Source organism: Sycon ciliatum, chromosome 2 (genome assembly GCF_964019385.1).
Source record: "Sycon ciliatum chromosome 2, ocSycCili1.1, whole genome shotgun sequence".
Lineage (NCBI taxonomy): Eukaryota > Metazoa > Porifera > Calcarea > Leucosolenida > Sycettidae > Sycon > Sycon ciliatum.
The window spans coordinates 39,553,168-39,576,716 of NC_088644.1; the positions used below are offsets into that span (position 1 = coordinate 39,553,168).

Sequence of the window (23,549 nt, forward strand, 5' to 3'; positions counted from 1 at the left end):
TCATGTACTCCTGCACTGCAGATTTTCTGGGGAAGAACCAATGCACGAGTCGAAGCACAGACACACCAGCACAGCAAGGAGCTCTGTCGCAACGTTTATTCTGTACTCGTGTTACCAGACTTTCGAGGATCGTAACCAGGCCAGAAAGCCATGGAACATACACAAGCACACGAGCGGGTGGAACTCAATCAATCCAGCACCGCTGAAAGTAGGACAAATGCCTATTAAAGCAACTAAAATAGTTGAAAGCACGGGACAACAGATTGAAAAGTAAGAGACTAGTGGAAATTAAATCGCAGGATCATAATCACCTTTCAACAGCACACGCTCAGCAGACAGACAAGACGAGGAAGATCACCAGCCTAGTGACGTCGGGCCCAGGACACAAGGAAATACGAATTGCAAACAGTGGTGGACACATGATGACTTGCACACAATTGTCACACCAGTGCAGTCGGCAGTGTCCACAGTTCAGAACTAGACAACGTGGCAGCTACTGCATGCCCGGACAGTTCAGCGCGTTCACACTATGCAGCAGCAGCGGCATGCCACACACGCGCGCGCGCGCGCGCACACACACGCACAAGTGTTACCACTGCCACTGTGCCAGCTCGCACTACTCACCACTGTCCTCTAACCTAGGCACACACAGTTGATAAAACAAACATTGACAGGATGGTACAAATGATCAAAACAGCAGCAGTGCAGCTGTAACGGTGGTATTGACTATTCAGACAGCGCTTGACGCACGCACACAAAATAAAACGGGCCGTAGAGAAGTTATTAGCAATGGCAAGGCATTGAACCAGATTTAAAAAAAACTCTCTAAAAGCAGCACTCAGTGCTGTGGGAGGTACTAGCACTAACTGTTAGCTGCACGCCTGGCAGCAATTTGTGCATGTTGAGAGCCGGGTTGTGCTGGCTGCATGGATTGTAGGCAGCGGTCAGCATAGTGCGTAGGCATGTGAACAGACATGCCAGGTGGCTGGACAGATGGGTCACTCGCAAAGCCGTCACAACGGTACAGAGATTAGACTTGTGGGGTTTTGATGCCGTGTGGCCTGCGCAGAGGCTGAGCTGGACCTGCTCGGACTCCACGACCGCGGCCGATGTCCCGCTTCGGTCGGCGAGTATCCACAACTTCCCAGCCGCCGGCGTCAGCAGGAGGAACTCCAGTATCAGACATATCCTGGCCAACAGCAGAATGCTCTGCAGGGGACGTCATTGCACTAGAACCCCATGTGGCGCCTGTGTCGGGTGGCCGCACGGCACCACGGGGAGGTCGCACTGATGTTGCTGTTGCTCCTGATCCTGCTGGTGCCCTGGAAGAAGCCGGAGCAACGCTGGGAGTGCTAGACCAGCCGCTGGAGCCATTAGCTGGGGTCTGCTCAAGGCCTCCAACGTCCACTGCAGAGAACTGTTTCTCCAGCTCTCTTACATCCAGAGCAGCAAACTGTGCATTAGACGCATTGACACGTGCATTGGCAGCAGCAGCAACACTATGTGTACTTGCACTGGGTCCAGCGTGGTAAGCAGAGGATGAGGCAGCGGCGCTAGGACCGGCTGGCGGAGCAGCCCACGCGGCTGTACCCGGGGGCCGTGTCGTACCGGGTGGTCTGGTCTGTGCTGGCGCCCCTGAAAGTGAAGGTGATGATGCCATACCTCCAGGAGGAGGACCTGAAGAGGAAGCAGCTGGCCAAGAACGAGTGCCAGGAGCAGCTGTGCTGGGCACGGCTCCACGACCGCCACCTCTTCCAGCGGGAGGCGTGGGCCGAACGCTATCAACAAGCTGCTGCTGGCCAGCTAGTTGTTGGGAGCGTGACGGGGCAAACGTAGACGGTGCACGCTGCTGTGATGTATTGTGATGTCGCTGCTGCTGCTGATGATGTGGAGATGAATGGAAGGGCGACACCGGCAATAAGGGAAAGGAGGACGTGGTAAAACCACCCTGACCCAGGTTGGGAAGATGACTCTCCGTGAGATCGACGCCGAAAGCTGGGCAGAGCCTCTCAGCCAGCATGTACCTACACACGGTCAACATCAAAAAATAGAGCGGAGCAGTGAGGACACACACACACACACACACACACACACACACACACACACACACACACACACACACACACACACACACACACACACACACACACACACACACACAGGGTCAACATCAAAGTGGAACAGAGTAGTGAGGACACGTACATAGAGTTAACATCAGAAAGAGATGGAGGAGTGGGGATACCCAAAGGCGAAAAGTAGCTAAAAAAGCTAAGGCTGGGATCGTTTTGTTGGATCCGGATCAAGATGCCCGTGGAGAATCCATAGATACAAAATACAAATACAAATCCAGACCCCAGATCCACTGGATCCCTCAGAATCAACCGATCACATTCGGAACACACTGCTATCGTGACCATGCTGAGGTACAAACCCACGCTCGAAAAGTTACTCCAGGTTCGTACTTGTTGTACTCATCTGCACGGTGTGACGCGTTTCCATGTGTATATGTACCAAATGCGTATAACAATGATTGTTATCCGCCAAACACGTACAAACGTCATGCTCGGCAAAAATGAATCCGTTGGATCCAGTCAACCCTGCTCCCAGGACAGGGTTGCTCGGATCCAAATCCGAAGGATCGGGATTCGACCAATCGATCACTGCGGATCCAGTGGATCCTATGGATCTGGATCCGACCAAACGATCACGGCCTTGGTAAGAGGCGAGTTAGAGAGCAAGATCTGCCAGTACAGCTTTTGAATTCTTTATTCTCACAATGGCACCATCGCCAATAAAAGATGGCTTATTTGGCTCGTTGATTAGGACTGCACGTGCGTGTTCTAGATCGGCCAGAACATGTTCTGCCTGCTCTGGTTTGCAGGTCAGAACAGCCGGAGCGGTTTACACATTTCTCAGTGAGCCTGGCAGGAGAGTATCGATCTTGTCAGAAAGGATCACAACGCACACGCCCTCCACGTGTGCGTTGCAGTTGCATGCTCTCTTGCCGTCGTGTACACCGAGGCTGTGTGTTGCAGTTGCATGCTCTCTTGCCGTAGTGTGCGCCGAGGCTGTGTGTTGCAGTTGCATGCTCTCTTGCCGTCGTGTACACCGAGGCTATGCGTTGCAGTTGCATGCTCTCTTGCCGTCGTGTACACCGAGGCTGTGCGTTGCAGTTGCATGCTCTCTTGCCGTAGTGTACACCGAGGCTGTGCGTTGCAGTTGCATGCTCTCTTGCCGTCGTGTACACCGAGGCTGTGCGTTGCAGTTGCATGCTCTCTTGCTGTCGTGTACACCGAGGCTGTGTGTTCACATGAGAATTTTCAACACTGGTTGAAAGTCTGGACGGTGGAAAAAAATTCACCCTAGAATAGCCTACTAGTAGATTACTGCTGACCCCTACACCAGCTGTTCGATCCTGTTCTGGATTACACTAACCAAACGTACCCTAGCATACTGCAGAGTACAGGCTCTGCGCCAGCTGTTCGATCCTGTTCTGGATTGCACCAACCAAACGTACCCTAGCATACTGCAGAGTACAGGCTCTGCGCCAGCTGTTCGATCCTGTTCTGGATTGCACCAACCAAACGTACCCTAGCATACTGCAGAGTACAGGCTCTGCGCCAGCCGTTCGATCCTTTTCCAGATCGCACCAACCGAATACACCCTAGCTTATTGCCGACACTACTGTAATACACAGTGCTGGCCGACAAATGCCGAGTTTTCAGCAGCCCAGAGGCAAGCTGCCGCTGACAGCCTGAAGGCATGCGGCCCTGATCATGTTCTCACTTGACAAAATCGCGACACAGTTCTCTAGATCTACTGGGATTGCAGCATTCACCAGCCTGCAGCCTGCAGGGCTGAACATTGACGAAGCCCTAGACAGTAAATCCATTAGTTGGAGGGAGGTGAAATTCAGGAAAGGAAAGCAAAAGTCAGCACACGAAGCACACGAAACACACAAGTAGCCGTGGTGAGACCACACGCACGCACGCGCGCGCGCACACACGCACAGAAAACAGCACCTACCCAAATTTCTTAGCTCCAATCATAGCACAGTCGCACACGCCGTCAATCTCTCTGTGAAAGGAACACCTGACAAGGACACAGAAACAAACAACAGAAGTTGTAAGAAGTGCAGAGTGACTTCATTGTACTTGTTTTGCCGTGGCAAATGAGTGCATACAGTGGCACACACTCACATTCTGTCCTTGGCCACACGGGAATGTTCAATTTTTCCTAATAATTGTCACCCAGAAGGGCATCATCAGGGAACAATAGCTGGCCATAAAAAAGCTAAAGGTTACGGTATTCTATGAGAGCAATCAAGAATCACTATTGCAGATATCACCGCACTAGGTGTTACAGTTTGAAGAGTTTTAATGTGTTGTCGAAATTCAAGAATCGATTTTCACGTTCGTTGTGCGGTCTGCAACGTTGGTAGTCTTCATTGCTATCATGAAATGATTGTCTCCACTCCAATTGTAAATGTACTCCATATACATGTGATGAGTTTCGAAGACCGACATGTATGTCATGCTCAGTTTGAGGCGAGTGGCATAATTGAGAACGGCTGCCACTACTTTCTTCGCCACCCAGTTGGCCACAGAACATGGAAATTCCCAGCGTGCGTTGCATACATAACGACCCAAAGTGTCCAACTGCGTAGGGTAGCATTTCATCCAAACTCCCATGCCATGTAATTCGGCTGTGTCGACCCGTCCAAGCTGAGGATATCCTCAGTTCACAAGTACACAAGACCCTCCACTAGTGAGTGCAGTGCTCCAGTGCAGTCTGTGTGATCCCATGCTATACACAGCCTGTGATCCCTTGATATACACAGCCTGTGATCCCATGCTATGCACAGCCTGTAATCCCATGCTATGCACAGCCTGTGATCCCATGCTATGCACAGCCTGCGATCCCATGCTATGCACAGCCTGCGATCCCATGCTATGCACAGCCTGTGATCCCTTGCTATGCACAGCCTGTGATCCCATGCTATGCACAGCCTGTGATCCCATGCTATGCACAGCCTGTGATCCCATGCTATGCACAGCCTGTGATCCCATGCTATGCACAGCCTGTGATCCCATGCTATGCACAGCCTGTGATCCCATGCTATGCACAGCCTGTGATCCCATGCTATGCACAGCCTGTGATCCCATGCTATGCACAGCCTGTGATCCCATGATATACACAGCCTGCGATCCCTTGATACACACAGCCTGCAATCCCTTGCTATGCACAGCCTGTGATCCCATGCTATACAGCCTGTGATCCCATGCTATGCACAGCCTGCGATCCCTTGATATACACAGCCTGCGATCCCTTGATATACACAGCCTGCGATCCCTTGATATACGCAGCCTGCGATCCCATGCTATGCACAGCCTGTGATCCCTTGATATACACAGCATGTGAACCCTTGATATACACAGCCTGCGATCCCTTGCTATACACAGCCTGTGATCCCTTGCTATACACAGGTAGAAAAGCAATGATGTGGAACACGTATTTCGAAGACACCGAGCATGCATCAATGTTGCACACTCTAGGAGGAAACCCTCTAGGTTTTAGTGAAGTGAACATTACTAAAAGAAGGTGGATGGAATCGCATTCGAAAGCCAATCCAGTTTACATGTACCGTAATTTCACAAATTTTCAGTGTACTTTTATTTTCGGTACTTTCGGTGCATCTGTTTCATGCCTAAAATTTCAATACACCGAACAAACACTAGCACACATAATCCAATAGGGAACTGCTTCTCTGTACCTAAAATTTCTGTTCACCTAACCTGGCCGTTTGCCCTCATACCGAAAATATTGAGCACCGAAAATTTCTGAAATTAGAGTATTGCGTCGGGATGTACAAGTAGGAGGACTGAATAGCATGCCAATCAACTACATTGTAACTTGTAAGCATAGAACATACATGTACTTCAAGTACATTTGATTCGTTATGCCAGCAAGAAAAGGGCGGGGAGGGAGACAGGCAGACAGGCAGAAACAGACAGAGAGAGGGACAGAGCGAGAGAGAGAGAGAGAGCGAGAGCGAGAGAGAGAGAGAGAGAGAGAGAGAGAGAGAGAGAGAGAGAGAGAGAGAGAGAGAGAGAGAGAGAGAGAGAGAGAGAGAGAGAGAGAGAGAGAGAGAGAGAGAGGGAGGGAGAGAGACAGAGAGAGAGACAGAGGGAGAGAGAGAGATAGGGAGGGAGGGAGAGAGAGAGAGAGAGGGAGAGACAGAGGGAGAGACAGAGAGAGAGAGAGAGAGAGAGAGAGAGAGAGAGAGAGAGAGAGAGAGAGAGAGAGAGAGAGAGAGAGAGAGAGAGAGAGAGAGAGAGAGGGAGGGAGAGAGAGAGGGAGAGAGAGAGGGAGAGAGAGGGAGAGAGAGACAGGGGACAGGTAAATCGTTTTTGGATTACCTAAAAATTGAAGAGTCGTATGCTGTGCTGGCATGATCAATGCACTTCTCAGTCACCTGCAGCGGCATGCGGTACTTTTCGCCACCAGAGATGTCTGCGGCATGGTCACCTAATACCGAGCATAGTGATTCCACTTCGAAGATTTTCTCCTTTAAACGATTCGGAACGCCTACAGGAAATATTTGTGTACACACCACACCACACCGCAACACAACAATCACCATCAACAGCAGTCACCTGCGACTTCAGCTATAAACATGCTACACACAGGAGTTGGCAGCATCAAATGCATGCTCAGTAGCACTTAGAAGTAGTGTGGGGAGCACAGCGCTCGCAACAATGGCCTGCCATTCTAAAACAATGTGCGACGACCAAGATCTTACCAGCGTTCTGTGCGACGTAGCCAACGAGCTGCTCCACACACTGAGCAGACAAGGCCTGGTGAAGCATAAGAGAATTCACGCAAAGACACAGCGCTAAACAATGTCATCTAGATGCATGTGAATGGTAAGAATTCACTCACACGTAAGTTATGACCAAAAGTTGACACATTTGTGTGAAAATGTCTTTTGCTAAATAGCGGAGTTATCGCGGAGCCAAAGGGTTCAGAAGGGAGAAGTATGGTGCTCCGTAACCACATGGATCGACAACATCAAGAATGACGTAAAGACATAGATTTCCATTGCCGAAGCGGAAGCAAAAGCTACAGTCCCAACGGAACAAAGAATGTCGATTGTTACTGGACGATGACGAGACCAGTACGATATTTGACAAAGCGGTCTAACTACAATTCGAAGCAGCAAAGCAGCACACCACCCAACTTGGGTGGGTCATAAATATCAAAGATAAGTAAAGAAATGGGAAGCTTTGCGAAAACGAATTGTACAAGCCAAAAGCCAAACTCCTACAGCACTCCTCATGCATGACATTGTGATGGACTAGTTGACTATAAAACAAGTTGTTTCACACGACGTACGTTTCGCCGTATGGTTCGTGACGGCTCATCAGGTGTGCAATTTGAAACTCGGATGTTGAGCCATAAATAAATGTAGAAAGGAAAAGGACATATGGATACGAGTTAAGAGTAACTCTTCATCACTGTAACATGATACTATATACAGTCAGAAAGTGCAATAACTAGGCACAAAACTGACAGAGTACTGAGACATTCGACGTCCTGACACCTAGCTTCAACACATCTCCGTAGCGCTAATCGACGGCCTTCCAACTTGGAAGGTTCAAGGTTATGGAAAGACCATGCCCTTTTCCTTTCTACATTTATTTATGGCTCAACATGGCTGGTTATCGCCCTCATCTCTGGGGTTGCTCCCCACATTAGCAATGCGTGCACATGCTACGAGATTGAGTTTAATAATAATAATAATAGTAGAAAGGAAAAGGACATATGGAAACGAGTTAAGAGTAACTCTCCACCACTGTAACTAGATACTATATACAGTCAGAAAGTGCAACAACTAGGCACAAAACTGACAGACTCTTTTCCTTTCTACTTTTATTATTGGCTCAATACCCGAGTTTCAAATAATAATAATAATAATAATAATAACATCCGAGTTTCAAATTATTATTATTATGGTGCTCTTATGGGAAGTACTGTGCTTTATGGGGAACAGATGGTGCTCTTATGTGGAAACATGGTGCTCTTAGGGAGGGGGTGCATACGGAGGGGACAGCAGGGTGCCCTGATCATGTCACTCAGCAGTACGCGATCTACAGCAGTAGCAGCAGTAGCAACAACAGGAACAGCAGCCACAACAACAACAGGAACAGCAGCCACAACAACAACAGGAACAGCAGCCACAACAACAACAGGAACAGCAGCCACAACAACAACAGGAACAGCAGCCACAACAACAACAGGAACAGCAGCCACAACAACAACAGGAACAGCAGCCACAACAACAACAGGAACAGCAGCCACAACAACAACAACAGGAACAGCAGCCACAACAACAACAACATCAATCTCTTACCCCACTGTAAAGGGGCCGCAGGTAGGTGTTGTCGGGCTGGTCAAACTTAGACACCGAGGAAAGCTGCACAATCCTATCCCAGATCTTCTGATAGTTCTCTTCATACCTGTCAAAACCAAAAGTAGGAACTTTATGACTCTCCTCGCCTGCAAGCAGGGAATCAGAAAACAAACATGCAAGAAAACGCAATGAATCAGTACATCGTAGTTCAACAGTACACATGTACATTGTGACAGTTTGTCAAGTCTGAAAACAGTCTGGCTCCTGCAGGCCTTGGCTGCGCCGCTTGAAAACCTTCGATGGAACCTCATACACTCGGACGTCTCTTATCCGGGCGCCTTGGGACCAGGCACTGCCCGTATCTCAGATTTGCCCGTATCTCAGGATAACTCATCTATCACGTACCATATCAGTTTTTGATGAAGTTTATTTGGCACGTATTGCACATGCTCAAGATAAAAAAAAAAAAATCCACTGATGATACTGTGTGGATTACACAAGTTGGCAGTGACAAGTATGCAATTGTGCATACGAAAAAAGGGTCAAAATCCCCAAATTCGAAGCATTTTGCAATAGGAACTCGAGCTGAAGGTGCCCGGTAAAGAGACGTGTCCGTATCTGAGGCGTCCGGATAAGAGACGTTTGAGTGCACACGCAGCACTTAAGTAGGTGCATGCCTACTCCCAACCCGGCACGAGGTGGGGGCAATGGGTCAATGATGCATACATCCGCACGTCCGCACGTACAGCATACTGAATCGCTCAAACCACTTTGGAGGTGAAAAAAACGTTTACAGAAATGCTTTCTCTGTTCGAAATTGTTCTCTAGCATGCATGGACTGCGGAAATGCTATTCCTATGGGGGATACCTATGCATTTTGTTGTACTTATGGGGCCTCGAAGTTACGAAAATAGCGTTTTTCGTACTTTCAAGTAACCATAAGTACAACAAAATGCATAAGTATCCCCCATGGGAATAGCATTTCCGCAGTCCATGCATGCTAGAGAACAACTTTACTTAGAGCAGAGAAAACAGCACTTCTTCTGTAAAAGTTGTTTCACGGCCAAAGTGGTTTGAGCTACCTTAAGTTCTAGGGGTGAAACAATTATACCGAATATTCGAGTACTCGCTCAGTTTTTTCAAAAATAATCGTGCTTGGAATAAATCAGAGTACTCATTCATACATCGTACATGCATTTACCACAGGAATCTGCAGTTTCAGAGCAGCAGTCAGTAGATATTGATGTGCAGACTGTGCGGTGAACATGCGTACACGAGTAGAGAGAGAGAGAGAGAGAGAGAGAGAGAGAGAGAGAGAGAGAGAGAGAGAGAGCCGGAGAGAGAGAGAGAGAGAGAGAGAGAGAGAGAGAGAGAGAAAGAGAGAGAGAGAGAGAGAAAGAGAAAGAGAGAGCCCAAATGATCCCCCAATCAACATGTATACCCCAGCAAATTGACTGCCAAGCGGTTCGACCCGGGTTGTATCACGTGATTTTTAAAGCCCGTGGTGTACAATTTTTAGGTGATGAAGAATACTCGAATACTCGAATACTCGTAGAAAGGAAAAGGACATATGGATACGAGTTAAGAGTAACTGTCCACCACTGTAACTAGATACTAGATACAGTCAGACAGTGCAACAACTAGGCACCAAACTGACAGAGTACTGAGATATCTCTCGTTGGTCTCTCCTTAACCTTGAACCTTCCGAGTCGGAAGGCTGCTGGATAGCGCTACGGAGATGTGTTGAAGCTAGGTGCCAGGACGTCGAATGTCTCAGTACTCTGTCAGTTCTGTGCCTAGTCATTTCACTTTCTGACTGTATATAGTCTCTAGATACAGTGATGGACAGTTACTCGTATCCATATTTCCTTTTCCTTTCCACATTTATTATTGGTTCAAGATCCGAGTTTCAAACTCGAATATTCGATCGGAGAAAAATCAGAGTACTCGAGCTCAGGATCTCAGTGCCAACGTTCATCCTAACTCTTAACGCCATACGGCAACAAGTCAGTCAACGCCTTTTCTGAGTCTGTTTGGAAATGCAGACATGCAACTGCATATAACCGGGTCATGCTGAGCCAGGCTGAAAAGGAAACTTCCTCGTGGTTTGATCAAACAGATCCCAGAGCAGGCGGGGTGCAGTCCCGCATCCCGGTACAGAGTAGGCCATGCACGGGGCAGTTTGAGTACACACTAACGCTACAAGCACAAGTGGAGGGTTGTGCGGCTGCCCAGTCACAGTGGCCAAGTGGGCAAACTGCACAAACTACTCCTCTCCGATACACAGCTACACGCGTATGGTACGTGCACGTGTCACAGGGCTCTTATTCTTTAACCCTTAGCGGTGCATCAGTCATTAACGACTGATATTGTGTACGTACCGTAAAACTGTCGTAACTCCATCGATTTTTGTCCTGTTGCAAATATCGAAATATGTAGATCAAAGAGGAAGCTCCAAGCTTTCCAATGGTGTAATCGCTTTTGCGATAGGAGAAACGATGATAAAGATATGACGCTCGAAAGTTTGATCGCGGCACTAAATTGTTCAAACGTCTCAAAATCATTTTTTTGCCTCGTGCTTCGGGGATTTCCCGTGGATCACGTGGTGTGCAGCCAGCTGATGACGTGCGGGTGTAATGACGTCGAAACTACTGATTGAGATGCAAAAAAATCCAGAGCTGTGCAAGAAACGACAGCGAAATGGCATTGGGATGAAATTTAGAAGTATTTCTTTCAACACGAGGCCCGACCTATGGCGATTCCCTGCGCTCTGGAGCAGGCTTTGTGGCACCCACGGAGTTGAGCGTGGCGTCATTCTCTTGGCAGCGGAAAGAGCGTTTCAAAGAGCCCTAGACTGTCAAAATCAAGCAAACAGAACGTAAGTTATGATGGAAATGGTGGAGTGAACTGCAATTGCGCATTTTCACGCGTTCAGTGGCACCTCAAAGGGTTAAACAAAAAATGTTTACGCAATGCAGCAGCGCCAAACCTGCACCAGCTGCACTTCAGGGGGTGAGGGCAAGGTCAATCTGGTAATAAGTAAACAAAAAAGCACATGACTAGACTAGTTCGTTGAACTGCAGTCCGTCCAAGAGAAATAATATGTGGCTTACTTGCATCCTTCACTTTTGCCTTTGAACCCACTGGAAGCCTCCCTGCAGCACAACAGCAAGTAGAACATCCAGCATTCCAGTAACTGAGTTCGAACGTGTTACCGAGATAGAATCACACTGCGGACAACACAACAGTGGTCATTAAACTGTTACTAACTTAGCATCCCGTAGTGCTGTGGTGCACTAAACCAGGGCTTCCAAGAACATAAGTCATAACCTCTCAGATGACAGTTTTCAACCTGGCTCGTTTTAAGATCGCAGGCAGCGTCTCCATATAACTCCAGTGCGTAGCTCAGGTGTGCTCTATGCAGCTCTTAGCTTCAGCCGCCAAGGGTTTTCTCTCAGGGTCTCTCAGGCCGGACATTCTGGGATCCACATTCTTGGCACCTTGAGCCTAGAGGAAAATGAGCCTCCCGACCCCGAAAGGCGGCAATGTAATTTTTAGGGGTGAAACGATTACACTTTATGACTACCGAATAACCTAAACCTTCATCGATCGGTTCTCGGTTATTTTTTGATTATTTCTTCCACAGATAAAAGAAGTATTAGAAGCTGAAAAATGCGAAAATTTAGAACTATAAAATTGATCCCGTGGAGAAGAGAATTTTTCCTCGCACATCGGTATTCACAGAGTTAGGACTGTTTGAACAGCAGTATTCACAGAGTTAGGACTGGTTGAACAGCTGTATTCACAGAGTTAGGACTGGTTGAACAGCTGTATTCACAGAGTTAGGACTGGTTGAACAGCAGTATTCACAGAGTTAGGACTGTTTGAACAGCTGTATTCACAGAGTTAGGACTGGTTGAACAAAAAAATTGATTTGAAATTTTGACGTTTTTTTGGTTTGGGTTTGAAATTCTTTATTTTAAACATGCATTTTTCTGATTTCTTCTCCAGTGTATGATTTATTGCATTATATATTGACCTTTGAAAAATACCCACACTCATTAGTGACTACACCATCAACAGTATCAAATTCAAATAAATTTGCTTGACTCAATAAATACCACTGTACTTTTACATGCAGCACTGCACTTTTCCCTAAAAAGGAGTATTTTATAAACAGTATTTATTGGCTCAAAAGCCAATAAATACTGTTTATAAAATACCACTAGGCCAATAAATACTGTTTCCTCTGAGACAAAAATGCGATAATACTTGTGTCATTATTGCAATTTTCGCTGTTTACTTTAGCTATCTTCTTTCTTTCTTTCTTTCTTTTTGCGCTGTTTTACCACCTTCTTACTGTATTTAATCCACTGTTCCTGTTCCTTTTCCCTTGCCTGTATTTCACCTGATGAGAAGGCTTGAAAGTATACTTGTGAAGACAAAAACTTTCAAGATGTTTGTAATGAGCCTGAAGTGTGTCCTTTTTATGAGTATTACCAATAAATACTGTTTATAAAATACTCCTTTTTAGGGAAAGTGAAGGTCAACATATGTATAATAAATGTAGTAGCCTCAGGATTTATTGCAATTACATACCAGTTGTAAAAACCTCGGGGGACCTCGGTTTTTATACTGGTATGTAATTGCAATAAATCCTTCGGCTCTACATTTATTATAATTATACTTAAACCATTGCGTAAATCTGCCCGTAAAAGAGGACTGGTTGAACAGCTGTATTCATAGAGTTAGGACTGGTTGAACAGCAGCATTCATAGAGTTAGGACTGTTTGAACAGCTGTATTCACAGAGTTACACCTGTGTTAGGTACCTCCTCCCGTACAATCTTACCTACAACCTTTCCTAAGCTGGCCGGCCTGCATGCACCCGTACTACGTCATACTCACCTTTCGTTCCGTTGGCCTGGGTAGCTACTTGCGTGCCCATGTTTGCCATAGCTACCCAGGCCCTTTACTGTATAAGCAGAAATATGCGTCTGGAATTTAATTTCGTCGTTTTCGTCCAAGGAGCTTTTAGACTAAAAAAAAAGTAGGACTAATGTCGATTTGCCCTGCTTTTCTATACACTTTTATGGTCCATGGACGAAATTTTCAACCGGACGAACTCCTTTTCTTTGGAGTTGGACGAAATTATTGACCGACGAAATTTTCTGCCTGTAAAGTATATTGCGTTGTTTCTCAGTCGAGCTCTCTCTCTTCAATAATCTCGCTCTTGTCAATAATCACAATGTAGTCGTAGTAGTTCGTCTTTGTCTCCGTCTCTTCGTCTACCCTAATAAATGTCGTTCCACCTACCTGTCCCGTTGTGAATTGTGTCTGGAGAATATTGGGTCTAATTCATACTCAACATTGGCGCCCAACGTGGGGCTCGAACCCACGACCCTGAGATTAAGAGTCTCATGCTCTACCGACTGAGCTAGCCGGGCTGACTAGAAAGGATTGGTCTCAGCGGCGCTAGCAAGCTGGCCCCGAAAGGTGGTGGTGACTGCCAGCATTGACGTCCTTGGTTGTCAAAGCAACCATGGCTACGGCAAAGGAGGACCCTACCATGGACAGTCCTTGGAAAAGAAAGGAGTTCTGTCACTGGATGCCCCACCTGCAAGGCGCGCTCAGCTGTGGGACAATTCGTACAGCATGCTTCGCGAAGCATCTGATTTCTGAAGGACAGTGGAAGGACCTGCAGGCCATAGAAGACCCAGCAAAACACAATGAGCTCTTGCTGGATAGGCTAAGATGTGGTACAGCTGAGTCCCTTCGCATTTTTCGCTCTCAATAATCACAATGTAGTCGTAGTAGTTCGTCTTTGTCTCCGTCTCTTCGTCTACCCTAATAAATGTCGTTCCACCTACCTGTCCCGTTGTGAATTGTATCTGGAGAATATTGGGTCTAATTCATACTCAACACTGGCGCCCAACGTGGGGCTCGAACCCACGACCCTGAGATTAAGAGTCTCATGCTCTACCGACTGAGCTAGCCGGGCTGACTAGAAAGGATTGGTCTCAGCGGCGCTAGCGAGCTGGCCCCGAAAGGTGGTGGTGACTGCCAGCATTGACGTCCTTGGTTGTCAAAGCAACCATGGCTACGGCAAAGGAGGACCCTACCATGGACAGTCCTTGGAAAAGAAAGGAGTTCTGTCACTGGATGCCCCACCTGCAAGGCGCGCTCAGCTGTAGGACAATTCGTACAGCATGCTTCGCGAAGCATCTGATTTCTGAAGGACAGTGGAAGGACCTGCAGGCCATAGAAGACCCAGCAAAACACAATGAGCTCTTGCTGGATAGGCTAAGATGTGGTACAGCTGAGTCCCTTCGCATTTTTCGCTCTCAATAATCACAATGTAGTCGTAGTAGTTCGTCTTTGTCTCCGTCTCTTCGTCTACCCTAATAAATGTCGTTCCACCTACCTGTCCCGTTGTGAATTGTGTCTGGAGAATATTGGGTCTAATTCATACTCAACACTGGCGCCCAACTTGGGGCTCGAACCCACGACCCTGAGATTAAGAGTCTCATGCTCTACCGACTGAGCTAGCCGGGCTGACTAGAAAGGATTGGTCTCAGCGGCGCTAGCGAGCTGGCCCCGAAAGGTGGTGGTGACTGCCAGCATTGACGTCCTTGGTTGTCAAAGCAACCATGGCTACGGCAAAGGAGGACCCTACCATGGACAGTCCTTGGAAAAGAAAGGAGTTCTGTCACTGGATGCCCCACCTGCAAGGCGCGCTCAGCTGTAGGACAATTCGTACAGCATGCTTCGCGAAGCATCTGATTTCTGAAGGACAGTGGAAGGACCTGCAGGCTATAGAAGACCCAGCAAAACACAATGAGCTCTTGCTGGATAGGCTAAGATGTGGTACAGCTGAGTCCCTTTGCATATTTTGCGACGTTGTCCGTGACAACGAACCTGCATCAAATTTTGCTAGTTTCCTGGGAGAGATGAAGACGTTGGAGAGTTTTATTGGGGTTTCTCCAGAATGCAAGAAGGACTGTGATCCAGTTGTAAGTCTGATGAAGGAATTCCCTTCAACAGAACGCCGAACTTGTCGAAGATGCTCAAGTCTCGCACTGTCCAAAACAAGAAAGTCATTCACTTGCCCAAGCCCACCTCAACAATATCGGTTGACTTGCTAAGCAAGCTGTCCACCGAGAAAGAACAGCGAAATGCTCTGATGACAGCCGAGATTGAACAGTTGTAATCCAGCGCTGCAATATTTGATGGCGATGGAGTTCAGCAATCTCGGTTCACAGGACAATCTCGCTTTCGTCAATAATCACAATGTAGTCGTAGTAATGGACTCGGATGGAGAGCCAAGGTTTAACTTATAGCGTAACTTGTAGTTCCTTGGTCTTTCTCTTTTGTAGTCGTAGTAGTTCGTCTTTGTCTCCGTCTCTTCGTCTACCCTAATAAATGTCGTTCCACCTACCTGTCCCGTTGTGAATTGTGTCTGGAGAATATTGGGTCTAATCCATACTCAACACCTGTTTGAACAGCAGTATTCACGAGTTAGGACTGTTTGAACAGCTGTATTCACAAAGTTAGGACTGGCTGGATAAGAAGAGCTCCCGATAAGACAAACAAACTTGTTTCACAGAGTTAGGACTGGTTGAACAGCAGTATTCAAGAGTTAGGACTGTTTGAACAGCTGTATTCACAGAGTTAGGACTGGTTGAACAGCTGTATTCACAGAGTTAGGACTGTTTGAACCGCGGTATTCACAGATTTAGGACTGGTTGAACAGCTGTATTCACAGAGTTAGGACTGGTTGAACGGCGGTATTCACAGAGTTAGGACTGTTTGAACAGCAGTATTCACATCTCTCAATACAGTACACTCAACTTTCCAATGCACTTTCCTCAACATTGCTCAACCTTGTGGTAGTTACTACAGTCAAACCTGGTTAGGACGAACTTCAAGGGACCGAACAAGTTTGTTTGTCTTATCGGGAGCTCTTCTTATCCAGATCTGACAAAAAAATTGATATGCATATCATATGGATTGTATTTATGTGCATGCTGTGGCAAATGTAAAACATTTTTTCGTAACAAAACCTAGCAACAGGCAAGTTCAATGTGTAAGGAATTCATGACAGCATTACATCCGACTTGTGACATGTTTTGCCACTACAAGAGGCCTCTACTATCGGGAAAAACTACAGCCAGCGTACCCACGGAGACCGAAAGTTCGTACTACACGCTGATTTTGTTCAAATGACGCTTGAAATTAGTTCGTCTTCACGAAAGTTCGCCGTACAGAGTAATTTTGACTTGATATGATGCCTGGCCAACCATAGAGTTGACCCTAGTTCGTACTAAAGGAAAGTTCGCCTTATCAGTGTTCGTCCTAACGAGGTTCGGTCTAAAAATTACAATTTCCTATGTCAAATATCAGTTGTTGTAGACAAAATGAAATCGGTGACCCCTTGTTTTTCTTTTTTGGAGGTTATTGCCCACACGTTTTGGTAATTGAAACATGAGAATTATCAGGCTGGGGCATCTGACCCTCTGTTTTGATCGCTTAGACCGTTGGTTGCGCATCGGCTAAATCAGCCCTAAAAGTTGGCTAAAACCCTTCATCGTGGCTTAATCACAAAAAATAAACTTACATTTTGAGAATAATCGACGCGGAGACAACAATTTTATAATAGCTATAAAGAGAACAAATTCTGCTGTCATCGCCACACTACAACAAAGTCATGAAGGTTTACCAAAATCGATTTTCTTGTCACAATCATCAGTGGAAAGCCGTGACTGAAGAGTACAGCGCTTCAAGAAGATAATATTATGTGAAATGTTTCAAGCTACGTAGCGTTTGCGCAGAACATCATCCGATGATTGTGACAAGAAAATCGATTTTGGTAAACCTTCATGACTTTGTTGTAGTGTGGCGATGACAGCAGAATTTGTTCTCTTTATAGCTATTATAAAATTGTTGTCTCCGCGTCGATTATTCACATATTTTAAACGGAGATACTCTAGGAGTCAGGTTGAAATCCTGAATGATGTTCTGCGCAAACGCTACGTAGCTAGAAACATTTCACATAATATTATCTTCTTGAAGCGCTGTACTCTTCAGTCACGGCTTTCCACTGATGATTGTGACAAGAAAATCGATTTTGGTAAACCTTCATGACTTTGTTGTAGTGTGGCGATGACAGCAGAATTTGTTCTCTTTATAGCTATTACATTTTGAGGTTGAGATTTTCAGAAAAATGAGTTCCGTGCTGCCCTTTTTTCTTTGAGATTGGCATTCCTCATACATGTTTTCCTTTGATTCAGCCTCTTTGGTCAGAAATTAACTAGACTATGACATAGATGCAAACCACCTTAGGGATTCTGGAGCCTCAAATTGTAGTTACACTCACCCTAACCACTTGGCATGGTGTATGCCAGCATGCGTACCCCTCACACTCTGATGATCCAACTCTACTTGCACAGACAGTGCAAACTCTGATCAGTGTTGTCAGACTTTACAAACAAAACATGGCCACTAGAATCTTGCAGCACTCACCGGGGTGAACAAACTCATGGTAGGTCTCGTGGATGCCACCTCCCAGAGAAAACTCAACGATGCACAGCTCACACGGGTACCATATTTCATCAATCTCCACCAGTGGAATGAAGGAAATGAACAGAAACTTCTGGTCACGCATATCTATGACACACGAATAGAAGCAGAATGTGGACGACAAGCATGCAGTGATCAATTTAGGAACAGCAATAATGAATTTATAAACATGAGGCCAGCACCCTCTCTGTTCCTCTGTCTCTCTGTGTGCCTGTCTGTCGGTCCGTTTCTCTGTCTCTGTCTGTCTGTATCTGTCTGTTTCTCTGTCTCTATCTGTCTCTATCCGTCTCTGACTGTCTGACTCTGTGTCTCTCTCTGTCTCTCTCACACGGCACACGCTGAAGGTGAGAAAGAAAGATTGGACACCACAATAACCTCGAGGATCAATGCAGTCAAAACACAAACCATACACTGCAATACACGCTCACCACAGCCTGGTTGCAGGTGCTTGCGGATGTGCGCCAGTTCTTTCACACGCCGTTTACTGAGTTCCTCAAGGGGATTGACACGATCCTAAAGCACACAAGGAAGAAACAAGTACAGAACCGTTCCGCTTTTTCAGACACTTTGGACAACCAGAGAGAACAGGCACACGCCATTCTGGCGAGCAGCCCTAGAAATGCCAATACCGTTGACAATATTCCATGCTGTTCCTTGAATTCGCGCTTTTTGAGCTTCGTTTTAGATATCCGTCCTTTCCTCATCACGCCAGAGTGGAGCCGTTAGGAGCAGAAGTGTATGACAACAAAATTAAATCCTTTTTTCTAGACTAAGAGCGGTACAAACTATAAAAGGACGAAAAAAGACTAAGAGCGGTAGACAGAGACACAGTTTGTGATTTTACAAGACTTTTCCAGACGTATCGTCGTCCAAAACAAAAATTGTCAGTGGACAAAAGAATGCAGGGCTCTGGGTGGTGGCATGAATTAATAGGCAGCAGATAGCGATGAGATGGGGCGAGAGGTGCAGGTGAGAAAATCTCTTGCCTAGTGGTGAAGGAGTGGTGTAAGGCAAGTGCTGTGGGATGATGCAAGTAGGAGAGAGTGAACTCTAAAGGTAGGAAAGAAGATTAGCAGCAGGTGCTCGTGTGAGTGGAAGGCTGACTGGTGCAATGGAAGTGTTGCGGGCCGATACAGGTGAGAGAGAGAGAGTCTAGGCGGAAGTGCAGACTAGCAATAGCCAATAGGTGTTGGTGTGCGTGGAAGGTAGCAGTGGCAAAAGGTGTTCGCGACAGGGATAGTGGGACGATACAAGTGGAAAAGTAAAGTAAATTATCGTGTCCGTTCCCAAAGGGAACTCATGACGGCCGCTAACACCCGGTAAACCCTAGCGGCAGATGCAGCGCCTAACGGTGGGGGTGAGTGGATACGTCTCACAACCACTGGCACAAGTGCCGAGAAACCCCGTTAGCTGCATCTATGTGTGGGTAAGAGTAAACCGTGCAGGCAGGAGTGTAGACTAGCAGTAGGTGTTGGTGTGCGTGGAAGGTTGAGTGGTGCAATGGAAGTGTAGCGGGTTGATAAATGTGTGTGTGTGTGTGTGTGTGTGTGTGTGTGTGTGTGTGTGTGTGTGTGTGTGTGTGTGTGTGTGTGTGTGTGAAATTAGTGGTGGCCAATTCATCAGCCTTGCAAGCTGTTGAATGGTGTAATCCCAGCACAAGTTGCTATGTCTAACATAGCTGTTCGCTATCATCGCTTCCGCGATAGGCAGGTGTGAGGTGAGGTGTGTGTGTGTGTGTGTGCGCGTGTGTGAGAGAGAGAGAGAGAGAGAGTCTAGGTACGAGTGTAGATTAGCAATAGGTGTTGGTGTGCGTGGAAGGTAGAAGTGGCAAAAGGTGCGCGCGATAGGGTTAGGATTGATGGTGTGGCGTCTTCTGCGATCAGGTGAACAAAGTGAGAGGTGATGGTCGGGACTAAAATAGAGAGGCTATGATTGAAAGAAAAATACTGTACCCGTACATGTAATAGAGATCAGTGTATACAAGGAGGGGTGTGCAGGCACTGTGGCTGAGTTCTGTTGGGTTTGGGGGCGGGTGACAGGGTGCTGGATGTTATGCCAGGAATAAGATTTGATAACATTGCATTCTCTATATTCATATGCTACTGGCTCTCAACGTCTGCTTAGCACAACTCCATGAGCGACTCTGATTCACACTGCTACCTGGGGCCTCACGAGGTGTTTGTCGCGCTGGAAAGGGAGGGTATCTGTAAGTTTGCATCCTGGTGATGGTTTGGCCCGGAGAGCACTATGTATCTGGTGCTTTTCAGGCACAATCTTCCTCAGCCCACTCAAGCTCAACTGATGAGGGGTGAAAAGGACTACACTATAGGAGTGGCAGTCAATGTGGCCCCGGAAGATTGGTGCACGATACTTGACTTCGGTAATACCGTAAAGTACCGCCAGAGCGCCCCGTCTCGCGAGAGCGCCCCACCTTGATTTTACAGCCAAGGGAAGAAAATCGTATGGCAGAATGCTACTAAGTTTGTACGATGTGAGAACTTTCGTGTACTAAGGTCACACTTGGTATGCTTTTATGTGGAGCTCGAAGGTAAACTGGGTACGGATTGACTGCACAATGTGCAATGTTTGTACAAGGTCCGTGTCGTATGACCTACAGACAGGAATCCACCTCCACAAGGCGGCCATGAAAGGACGAGATGGTGGGGCGCTCTGGCGGTACTTTACGGTACTACTGGACACCCTTTACGATTCTCCCTCTTTCAATGGCTCATTGTCTGATGCGCAGATAGTGAGGCTGCGGGTTCTGCTGAATGGAGCAGCCCGCACTGTCTACGGCGTACCCAAGCGACAATCAGCTGAGCCTCCGCTGACATGGCTGCGAGTTTTCCAGGTGTCAGGGCACTTCTACCAGATCACCCTAGCTCTTGTAGAGAAAAGCATGCATGGCAACGAAACACCGCATTCCATCATGTAACTATTGAGTCCTCTAAAAGAACAAACAGAGAAACTTGACTTCAGCAGCAGGGCGGACTTCATCTCCCACTTGCAGGAACGAATGCAGACAGGCCGACAGACAGGCCCGTTCGTACCCCATGCATACGCGCCACACACATGCCTGGGCTCATTCCACTGAGTACACTCAGGAACTCTAACTTACGACAAGCAGCTTGCCAGTGGAGTCCATACGGTGGTCGTTCTTTCCAATCTGTGTCGAGTCATCGCAAACAATCGGTACATAAGACACCGGTGCGCTCTTGGCTCTCTCTTTATACAGCTCTTTCTCTGATTCTGGTAAGGCCTGTTCATAAACAAACACAACGAGAAAGAGACGGTTGAAGACATGCAAGCTACACATGTCAACAGAAGAAAACAATGTACAGTAGTATGCAGTAGAACAAAAACGTTCAAGGAAATCTAACTTGTGCGAATGCAACAGTGAACATTCCAGTGTAGGGCTGCACAGCGACTGGCGCGTGCTGGGTTCACGCGATCGGATTTCATTGAGCAGCACTGCACAACCCTATTCTTTGCATGAAAAGTAGGCCCAGTGGATGGGAATATCCAGAAGAGGAATGTCCGGATAAAGATAGAAAAGTAGGCCCAATGGATGGGAACATCCAGAAGAGGAACGTCCGGATTAAGATAGTCAAAGAGTCTACAGGGTTTCGGCACCTTTCAAATAGTACACTACAGTATAGGAATAGCTTGCATCCCTGATGATTGCGTCTAGGCATGAAACTGTGCGTTGAGATTTATTTTTGTTCCACTGGATTTTCTTTTGTTAGGAGTATAGGGTGTGGGCGACAATTGCAGTCGATTGGAGATACAGCAGCTGCAGTCAACCTGGTGAATACCGAGCACGGGTATAACAACAGCTCACGAAGAACAACACAATCTTCAGACAAAGTTAGTTCTCCGGGGTCTTCCGAGGCATGCGGCGGAAGAGATTCTTTCTTGCTAATTCTATCCAAATCAAACTTTCCTTATTCGTTCTACAAAAAGCAAACAGCTGGCTACTCTCTATTCTATTCAAGACTCTGGCAGTTTCTCAAGACCCTTTCGCGAATGCACCTCCAAAGATTGATTTGGACTTCACTTTGGCAACGCGAACAAGGAACGACATGGGAAAGGACGGGATGTCTTACGAATACGACATCCATTCTTATTTGCTCTTAGTCAGTTTCAAAACTGCACTGGTTGTAATGTATGCATTACACTAGAGTCACGCGTCCAAGAACGTTGTTTCCAAGGGACGTTCTTATTTTGTTGGGCAATCTGGCTGCGTTCTTATAGCACGTTCTTAGAAACAATTCTTACTGGATCATGTCTATCCCAAACTGAGCTGCCGGAAAACCAAAACCGCCATTCTTAACTTTAGGCTGTGGCGTTCTTAGCATTTCAGGCTGGACGTTCTTCACCGCGCGAGTCTACTGTAGCTTCATCAGATTTCACACAATATCGTCTGCATGAGCACAAATGTCACATGTTTTCCAACTTGATAATGCGTAAGTTACGGAATATCAAGGCTTTCCCACCTGTACAAGGTCACGGACCGACATGTCACTAGTACGTGTGTCCATGAGCGCTGTGCTAAAGTAGCGTTAGGATACTTTGTCTACTTTTCGGGAGCCTTATCTTGTTCACGCCAGTCTATTTGATTTACTTGCAGCAATTTTCCTGAAGCGCTATACTCAGAATTCTTGAGATAGTTTTCTGAATCTGCTTTGAGCTCTGTGGTGTTGCTCTTGTCTGCTCTACTGCACAAATGAAATTTCTGTACGTGTTTCTGATTTTTTTAAATACAGAGAGTGCTTGCAACTGCCTAGTCTAATTCTGAAGTTCGTTTATTCAAAGAGAATCAACTTTTACCTTCCAGTCGTGTTGGCAAAGCTGAATAATATGTGGTTGCGTGCCATCCCAAAATCCATTCTTCTTGAACCGAGGCTTCTGGTCGTCACAAAACAGTGTGTACGCATTCTTTTTCTTCAGCTTCTTGAGTTTCGGAGCAGCATCAGCACCTTTTGTACCTGGAGCAGCCATAGCTCACAGTCTAAAGTAATCAAACAAGCCTGCGCGGACGAAACTGATCCAGCTAATATTATAAAGTAATTTTAGTTGCTTCTCCTGTGGCCCAGTGTGGGGACCTGGGCGGCTGGGGAACTGCAAGCCGCAAACACCAAACAATTACTATCAGCGACACCTGTCATGTACTAGACTGTAGACTGTTGACAAGTAACAGTGTTGTGTAGGCTAGGACCAAATTCTATCTTATCTTTGTCTCACGTTATGTTACTAGACTGCTGTATCAGTTTGTGAATTCAAACAACTCAACATCGGCGTAAAAAAAAGAGGCTTTGGAAAAAAAGAAGAAAAAAAGTTTGATAGGGCCTAGCGCCTAGCTCGCTAGGACCGCGGCCGGGGCCCGGGGCCCACGCGTGCACGCGCACGTGCACGCCCAGCGCTAGTGCCCAGCGACTGGTATTCATGGTGCATGGTGCGGTACATGGTACAGTAGTCATCATTTAGAAAAGCGATCCTGTCAGCTTTTCTATTATTGTGTTCACATGGCAGAAAAAACGACATCGCTATGCTACGTA

At 46.8% G+C, this 23,549-nt stretch overlaps 1 protein-coding gene and 2 non-coding genes across 4 annotated transcripts; all 3 read right to left on the reverse strand.

Annotated features, from left to right (window-relative positions):
• Nucleotides 1-81: 81 nt before the first annotated feature.
• LOC135810048 (protein maelstrom-like) lies at nt 82-23,226 on the reverse strand. 2 transcript variants are annotated; one of them, XM_065323514.1, is made up of 10 exons: nt 22,822-23,226; nt 21,110-21,250; nt 18,420-18,504; nt 17,935-18,078; nt 11,527-11,568; nt 8,414-8,559; nt 6,803-6,857; nt 6,420-6,588; nt 4,027-4,092; nt 82-2,024 (listed from the first exon to the last, which is right to left on the reverse strand). In XM_065323514.1, exons 1-10 carry the CDS (start codon nt 22,990-22,992, stop codon nt 1,031-1,033), a joined length of 2,013 nt encoding a protein of 670 aa, XP_065179586.1. In that variant the 5' UTR covers nt 22,993-23,226; the 3' UTR covers nt 82-1,030. The 2 variants fall into 2 exon arrangements, with proteins under 2 accessions (XP_065179586.1, XP_065179587.1); XM_065323515.1 differs by lacking the exons at nt 21,110-21,250; nt 22,822-23,226 and adding an exon at nt 18,621-18,889.
• Trnak-cuu (transfer RNA lysine (anticodon CUU)) lies at nt 13,787-13,859 on the reverse strand. The gene has a single exon. It is a non-coding gene; the product is annotated as a tRNA-Lys (tRNA).
• Trnak-cuu (transfer RNA lysine (anticodon CUU)) lies at nt 14,341-14,413 on the reverse strand. The gene has a single exon. It is a non-coding gene; the product is annotated as a tRNA-Lys (tRNA).
• Nucleotides 23,227-23,549: the final 323 nt, after the last annotated feature.